The sequence below is a fragment of the Brachionichthys hirsutus genome, chromosome 18 (assembly GCF_040956055.1).
Source record: "Brachionichthys hirsutus isolate HB-005 chromosome 18, CSIRO-AGI_Bhir_v1, whole genome shotgun sequence".
Classification (NCBI taxonomy): domain Eukaryota; kingdom Metazoa; phylum Chordata; class Actinopteri; order Lophiiformes; family Brachionichthyidae; genus Brachionichthys; species Brachionichthys hirsutus.
Window position 1 is genome coordinate 12,183,526 of NC_090914.1, and position 8,046 is coordinate 12,191,571.

The 8,046-nt window shown below is 49.4% G+C and overlaps 1 protein-coding gene across 1 annotated transcript; it reads left to right on the plus strand.

The window, feature by feature from the left end:
• The first annotated feature begins 264 nt into the window (after window positions 1–264).
• On the plus strand, window positions 265–5,826 carry tmem151bb (transmembrane protein 151Bb). The gene is made up of 2 exons (XM_068752305.1): window positions 265–339; window positions 4,435–5,826. The coding sequence occupies exons 1-2, from the start codon at window positions 265–267 to the stop codon at window positions 5,824–5,826; spliced, it is 1,467 nt and encodes a 488-aa protein (XP_068608406.1).
• Window positions 5,827–8,046: the final 2,220 nt, after the last annotated feature.

The window sequence follows — 8,046 nt, forward strand, 5'->3', positions numbered from 1 at the left end:
AACATCCTTCCTGTCTCTCCTCTTCATCACTCTCGGCTGCCCCCCCCCTCCCGCGTACGCACAGCGCAGTAAAGACGAGCAGGTTGATTCAGCGTCCTCTCCGATCATGTCCCTGCGGCGCTGACGGGATACGCCCCCTCCGTTTCTTCTTTCAGCTGGAAGCCCCCCCCCCCCCCCCCCCCCCTTAGGACAGAATGGCTCCAAATGGCGACACAGAGCCAAAACGCAGCTCGTCTCTTTACACCACGCCCTGTAATTAGCATCATGCCCCCCCCGGCGGCGGCGGCCAGTGAAAGCAGCACGACCGCCGTTACAGAGGAGGACAACACCAGAGAGGAGGTAGGCTGCTGTTCTCATGTCTCATCTGAGGGGGGGGGCTGCAACCGTGAATGATTTCAATGGAAGACATGAATCCCAACATCTTCATCATCTTCATCATCTGCTGCTGCAGCCCGCAGCTGCTCATCTGACATGACGCTAGTCTCAGATGACTTGACGCTAGTCTTAGCTGACATGATGCTAGTCTCAGATGACTTGACGCTAGTCTTAGCTGACATGATGCTAGTCTCATCTGACATGATTCTAGTCTCAGCTGACATGACGCTAGTCTCATCTGACTTGACGCTAGTCTCATCTGACTTGACGCTAGTCTCATCTGACATGATGCTAGTCTCATCTGACATGACGCTAGTCTCAGCTGACATGACGCTAGTCTCATCTGACATGATGCTAGTCCCAGCTGACATGATGCTAGTCCCAGCTGACATGACGCTAGTCTCATCTGACATGATGCTAGTCTCAGATGACATGATGCTAGTCCCAGCTGACATGACGCTAGTCTCATCTGACATGATGCTAGTGTCAGCTGACTTGACGCTAGTCTCATCTGACATGATGCTAGTGTCAGCTGACTTGACGCTAGTCTCAGCTGACATGATGCTAGTCTCATCTGACTTGACGCTAGTCTCATCTGACATGACGCTAGTCTCAGCTGACTTGACGCAAGTCTCAGCTGACTTGACGCAAGTCTCAGCTGACTTGACGCAAGTCTCAGCTGACACGACGCAAGTCTCAGCTGACACGACGCTAGTCTCATCTGACATGACGCTAGTCTCATCTGACATGACGCTCGTCTCATCTGACATGACGCTAGTCTCAGCTGACATGACGCTAGTCTCATCTGACATGACGCTAGTCTCAGCTGACTTGACGCTAGTCTCAGCTGACTCGACGCTAGTCCCAGCTGACATGACGCTAGTCTCAGCTGACTTGACGCTAGTCTCAGTTGACATGATGCTCATCTCATCTGACATGACGCTAGTCTCAGCTGACATGACGCTAGTCTCATCTGACATGACGCTAGTCTCAGCTGATTTGACGCTAGTCTCAGCTGACTTGACGCTAGTCTCAGCTGACACGACGCTAGTCTCATCTGACATGATGCTAGTCTCAGCTCACATGACGCTAGTCTCATCTGACATGACGCTAGTCTCATCTGACAAGACGCTAGTCTCAGCTGACTTGACGCTAGTCTCAGCTGACACGACGCTAGTCTCAGCTGACATGATGCTAGTCTCAGCTGACATGACGCTAGTCTCATCTGACTTGACGCTAGTCTCAGATGACATGATGCTAGTCTCAGCTGACATGACGCTAGTCTCAGCTGACATGACGCTAGTCTCATCTGACTTGACGCTAGTCTCATCTGACATGACGCTAGTCTCATCTGACATGATGCTAGTCTCATCTGACATGATGCTAGTCTCAGCTGACATGACGCTAATCTCATCTGACATGACGCTAGTCTCATCTGATTTGACGCTAGTCTCACTTGACATGATGCTAGTCTCAGCTGACATGATGCTAGTCTCAGCTGACATGACGCTAGTCTCATCTGACTTGACGCTAGTCTCAGATGACATGATGCTAGTCTCAGCTGACATGACGCTAGTCTCAGCTGACATGACGCTAGTCTCATCTGACTTGACGCTAGTCTCATCTGACATGACGCTAGTCTCATCTGACATGATGCTAGTCTCATCTGACATGATGCTAGTCTCAGCTGACATGACGCTAATCTCATCTGACATGACGCTAGTCTCATCTGATTTGACGCTAGTCTCAGATGACATGATGCTAGTCTCAGCTGACATGACGCTAGTCTCAGATGACATGATGCTAGTCTCAGCTGACATGACGCTAGTCTCATCTGACTTGACGCTAGTCTCATCTGACTTGACGCTAGTCTCAGCTGACATGACGCTAGTCTCAGCTGACTTGACGCTAGTCTCATCTGACATGATGCTAGTCTCAGCTGACATGACGCTAATCTCATCTGACTTGACGCTAGTCTCAGCTGACATGACGCTAGTCTCAGCTGACTTGACGCTAGTCTCATCTGACATGACGCTAGTCTCAGCTGACATGATGCTAATCTCATCTGACTTGACGCTAGTCTCAGCTGACATGACACTAGTCTCAGCTGATTTGACGCTAGTCTCATCTGACATGATGCTAGTCTCAGCTGACATGACGCTAGTCTCATCTGACTTGACGCTAGTCTCAGCTGACTTGACGCTAGTCTCAGCTGACATGATGCTAGTCTCAGCTGACATGACGCTAATCTCATCTGACATGACGCTAGTCTCATCTGATTTGACGCTAGTCTCAGATGACATAATGCTAGTCTCAGCTGACATGACGCTAGTCTCAGATGACATGATGCTAGTCTCAGCTGACATGACGCTAGTCTCATCTGACTTGACGCTAGTCTCATCTGACTTGACGCTAGTCTCAGCTGACATGACGCTAGTCTCAGCTGACTTGACGCTAGTCTCATCTGACATGATGCTAGTCTCAGCTGACATGATGCTAGTCTCAGCTGACTTGACGCTAGTCTCATCTGACATGACGCTAGTCTCAGCTGACATGACGCTAGTCTCAGCTGACATGACGCTAATCTCATCTGACTTGACGCTAGTCTCAGCTGACATGACACTAGTCTCAGCTGACTTGACGCTAGTCTCATCTGACATGATGCTAGTCTCATCTGACATGACGCTAGTCTCATCTGACATGACGCTAGTCTCAGCTGACATGACGCTAGTCTCATCTGACATGACGCTAGTCTCAGCTGACATGACGCTAGTCTCAGCTGACATGACGCTAGTCTCAGCTGACTTGACGCTAGTCTCAGCTGACATGACGCAAGTCTCAGCTGACTTGACGCTAGTCTCAGCTGATTTGACGCTAGTCTCAGCTGACTTGACGCTAGTCTCAGCTGACATGACGCTAGTCTCAGCTGACTTGACGCTAGTCTCAGCTGATTTGACGCTAGTCTCAGCTGACTTGACGCTAGTCTCAGCTGACATGACGCTAGTCTCAGCTGACATGACGCTAGTCTCAGCTGACATGACGCTAGTCTCATCTGACATGACGCTAGTCTCAGCTGACATGACGCTAGTCTCATCTGACATGACGCTAGTCTCAGCTGACTTGACGCTAGTCTCAGCTGACTTGACGCTAGTCTCAGCTGACTTGACGCTAGTCTCAGCTGACATGACGCTAGTCTCAGCTGACATGACGCTAGTCTCATCTGACTTGACGCTAGTCTCATCTGACTTGACGCTAGTCTCGTCCACTGACACAAACTGGAATTTGGTTTTGGGGTAAATATCATATTTGAAGAAGAGATGCTGAATAATAAACCAAGTTAGTTTAAAATGATTTTATATATAACAAAATAATAATAACAATAATACCTTAGCCACAGCTGCTCTGGGGGCAGATACAGGTGCCCTGGGGGCAGATACAGCTGCTCTGGGGGCAGATACAGCTGCTCTGGGGGCAGATACAGGTGCCCTGGGGGCAGATACAGCTGCTCTGGGGGCAGATACAGCTGCACTGGGGGCAGATACAGCTGCTCTGGGGGCAGATACAGCTGCCCTGGGGCAGACTGACAGAAGCGAGGCTGCCACGTTGCCATGGTGATAACAATCAGGGGCAGAGACATTACCCTTTCAGGTGAAAGGATTCGGTTCAGAGGTCTCGAGGAGTAACGCTCACTTTGTCACATATTTCTGACCTTTTAACCGCGTACTAATCTCACGTCTTTAACAATAAAACTATTAAGTTAAGGCGACACTGATCAGTCCTTTCTAGAACAGAAAACGTGTCAAAATAAAACAGAAAGAGAACTCAAATCTACAGGCAGTAGAAGTACTTCAAGATTTCAATATATGAATTTGAGAGTTGTTTTAAAGCGTTGAACGTGGCCCTTCCCGGTGGAGGTTTGCTACCTCGTCTGGCAAATGCCGTTGAGGAGATCTGACTTAACTTACCTGTTTTCTAACCTCAGTTAAAACGATGCAAAATGACATTTTTAACAGCATTTAATGCTAACAGTTTTTCCATTTGTCCTTTTTGACTCGACAGCAAAGACCCTTGAAGCAGTCTTTGAGCAAGTCCCTGTGCCGGGAGACTTTCTGGAAGTGTCTGCTGCTGTCCCTGCTCATGTTGGGCTGCGTGGGAGCAATGGTCTGGTGTCACGTCACCAAGGTGACCCGCCTCACCTTCGACAGTGCCTTCAAAGGGAAGTCCATGATGTACCACGACAGCCCCTGCTCCGACGGCTACGTCTACATCCCTCTGGCCTTACTGGCCGTGCTCTACCTGGTCTACCTGGTGGAGTGCTGGCACTGTCACGTCAGCAGTGAGCTGCAGCACAAAGCGGACGTGGAGGGGATCTGCGAGCGCATGCGCAGGATGCAGCAAGCTCAACCCTGCATCTGGTGGAAGGCCATCAGCTACCACTACGTCCGCCGAACGCGACAAGTCACCCGCTACCGAAACGGAGACGCCTACACCAGCACCCAGGTGTACCACGAGCGCGTGAACACGCACGTGGCAGAGGCTGAGTTTGACTACGGCCGCTGTGGCGTGAAAGACGTTTCTAAGCAGCTGCTCGGCTTGGAGACGTCCGCGCTCACAAAGATGAGATTCACCAAGTGCTTTAGCTTTGCCAATGTGGAGTCAGAGAACTCCTACCTGACACAGCGAGCGAGGTTCTTCACCGACAACGAGGGTCTCGATGACTACATGGAAGCCAGGGAGGGCATGCACCTGAAGAGCATCGACCTGAAGGAGTACGTCGTGGTGCTCTGTGACCCGGACCACCACCCCTGGTATCTGTCCCGCTACGTCTTCTGGTTCGCCTCGTTCCTCACGTTCTCCTGGCCTCTCAGAGTTTTCACCGAGTACCAAACTGCATACGTCCACTATCGTGTTGAGAAGCTCTTTGGGCACGATCACCTGCCTGCGACTCCATGCGATGACCGAGCGCACTGGCGCCGCATCCCTCGCGTTAACACCGTTGACAGCACGGAACTGGAATGGCACATTCGCTCCAACCAGCAGCTGGTTCCCAGTTACTCAGAGGCCGGCCTGATGGACTTGGCCCAGTGCCCGACCGGCTTTGGCGGGATCCGTCAGAATTGCGAGCGTTGCCACAGAGCCATCAGCTGCTCCTCGGTCTTCTCCAGGAGCGCCCTCAGCATCTGCACCGGCGCCGGCGCCCCCTTCAGCGGCAGTCGCTTCTCTTTGGCTCGCCGCTACGGTTCCCAACGCAGCTGCTTCTGGAGGAGCGGCAGCTTGGATGACCAGGAGAGTCCCAGCGAAAACACCCGCTGCCTGTCCGAGCGCCTCGCCACCGAGGAGGGGGGGCCCCCGGACTACCAGGAGGCACTTTGCTACCCAGTGCTCATCGTCCACTGCAGGGAGAACTGCCACAACCACAGACACGGCTCCTGTGTGGAGACGTCCTTATGACGACGACGTCACTCCCATCAGACAGGAAGTGTGTCGCTCACCACAGCAATAACAGGGATTAGTGGGCGGAGCCCAAAGCGTGACACACGTGGAGGTCTGCTGTCCGCTGGCCTACAGGGAGGAGCAGACACGGACCTCCAATCACAGCTCGCCATAAGACACAGAAGCTTCTTAGAGGCCACAGATTTAACAGAAGAACATCAGAGAAACTTTGATCCATTTAACCTCTTAATGTCTGAAAATCATCTCATCTTCTCAAGGAACAGGAAACGGAGGGAGCTCAATATATCAATCAATATGTTGCGATTAGGCATTTCGCCATCCTGGTGTTACTCCCCCTTGCCGTTACTGTAGCTAGGCTAACACAAAGCTAGAGCAGCATATTACTCATCTCTAATAGAAGAGAACAAATCTAATCCAAGGTTTCTCTCTGACACCGTAGCTAGGCTAACACAAAGCTAGAGCAGCATATTACTCATCTCTAATAGAAGAGAACAAATCTAATCCAAGGTTTCTCTCTGACACCGTAGCTAGGCTAACACAAAGCTAGAGCAGCATATTACTCATCTCTAATAGAAGAGAACAAATCTAATCCAAGGTTTCTCTCTGACACCGTAGCTAGGCTAACACAAAGCTAGAGCAGCATATTACTCATCTCTAATAGAAGAGAACAAATCTAATCCAAGGTTTCTCTCTGACACCGTAGCTAGGCTAACACAAAGCTAGAGCAGCATATTACTCATCTGGGTTCTGTCTTTCCCTGCTAATCCTGTAAAATTTCCTGAGATGACTTCCTGTTGTGATCTGGCGCTACAGAAATAAAACTGTTTCTACATCTCAAGTGACCCGAGGGTAGTAAAACTAGTCTGGCAGCTGTTCTCATTGGGACAGATGCATTCTGGTCTCTTGAGGCTACTGTGGACAGTTTGTTTTTCTCCATTGACGTCTTTAGGTTTGTTGATGCTACATTGCAGCCACTGAGAGAAAGACCTGTTTCTCTTTGATGCTTGTAAATCTGATGTTTTTCAAACATTTCATCCTGTAAAACTAAAATCTACCAATCCTCAAGGGGGCCGGTTTGCACATTTGAGCCGGCGACTGTCCCACCGGGATGACGACGTGGTGCGTGACCCTAGAGGAGGCCCCGTTTCTGAAACACGGCTGGGCATGGCTCCAGGAATAATGGTCGTTTTGCGTCTATAAATGGAGATGGTCCTGTCTGGAGTACGTTCAACGTCCGACATCTCGCCGTGTTTCCTCAGCAGACGTTGGATCTGAATGTCTGGAGGATGCACGACTCTCATGAGTCGCGTTTTATACGGTTTGCAAGGACGTAAACGCTGTTTACACCCTTTATAATACCAAACGGGAGCTTCCTCTATCCATCATAGCAAATAGCATCATGTCGTTCTCAGTGATGCTAATTTGCACTTGAACTGACATCATGAATGTTGCTGTGAATTTCCTTAAAGTAATAAAGTATTCAAGCAGATATATTCACAAATACTCAGATATATAATAATACATGACCATTTAAATCTTGTAACATTTTGTAATTCTTAAAATCAAATTGTCTGTATAAACTTGATTATCTTTTAAAATATGTATTCAAATTTATCTTATGCTGGAAAATAAAACCTGCAGCTGTTTGGTGCTCTGCTTTGGAACGAACGCACGATTGGCTCCACGCAATGGGGCGGAGCTTCTGCCTGCAGGAGAAGCACGCCGGCCCGATGTCCAATCATCCTCTGTCTATAGACGGCCTGTATTTAGCCTGTCTATATATCTATAATGAATGCTGATCATAAGGGATGGCCATGCTGCGTCTGTTCTAACCTCATCGCTTGATTTGATTTTCCTATATTGTTAATTCTGGCCCCAGTTTGTTACATTTAGCTGGAGAACGTGTTTCTGAGCCATGAAAGCACATCAGATTGTTGGACAATACAAATTAAAGCACACATATGCAAATTTATGTTTTCTTTATATATATAGATTTGACAGAAGGTTTTATTAAGACCTAATTTTACAACATCAGATTTTTCTGTCACTTATTTAATGCTCAGTCTTTAAAGTGTTAAAAACGCTCCGGCGGTGTCATTCGCCTCCGCTGCAGTAGGGGGCGAGAGATTAAACGCTCCGGCGGTGTCATTCGCCTCCGCCGCGGTAGGGGGCGAGAAATTAAACGCTCCGGCGGTGTCATTCGCCTCCGCCGCGGGA

Coding starts and splice junctions, on each gene's coding strand:
- tmem151bb (XM_068752305.1), top strand. CDS start 265: ATGCCCCCCCCGGCGGCGGCGGCCAGTGAAAGCAGCACGACCGCCGTT. Junction 340..4,434: donor AGGACAACACCAGAGAGGAG/GTAGGCTGCTGT, acceptor TTGACTCGACAG/CAAAGACCCTTGAAGCAGTC.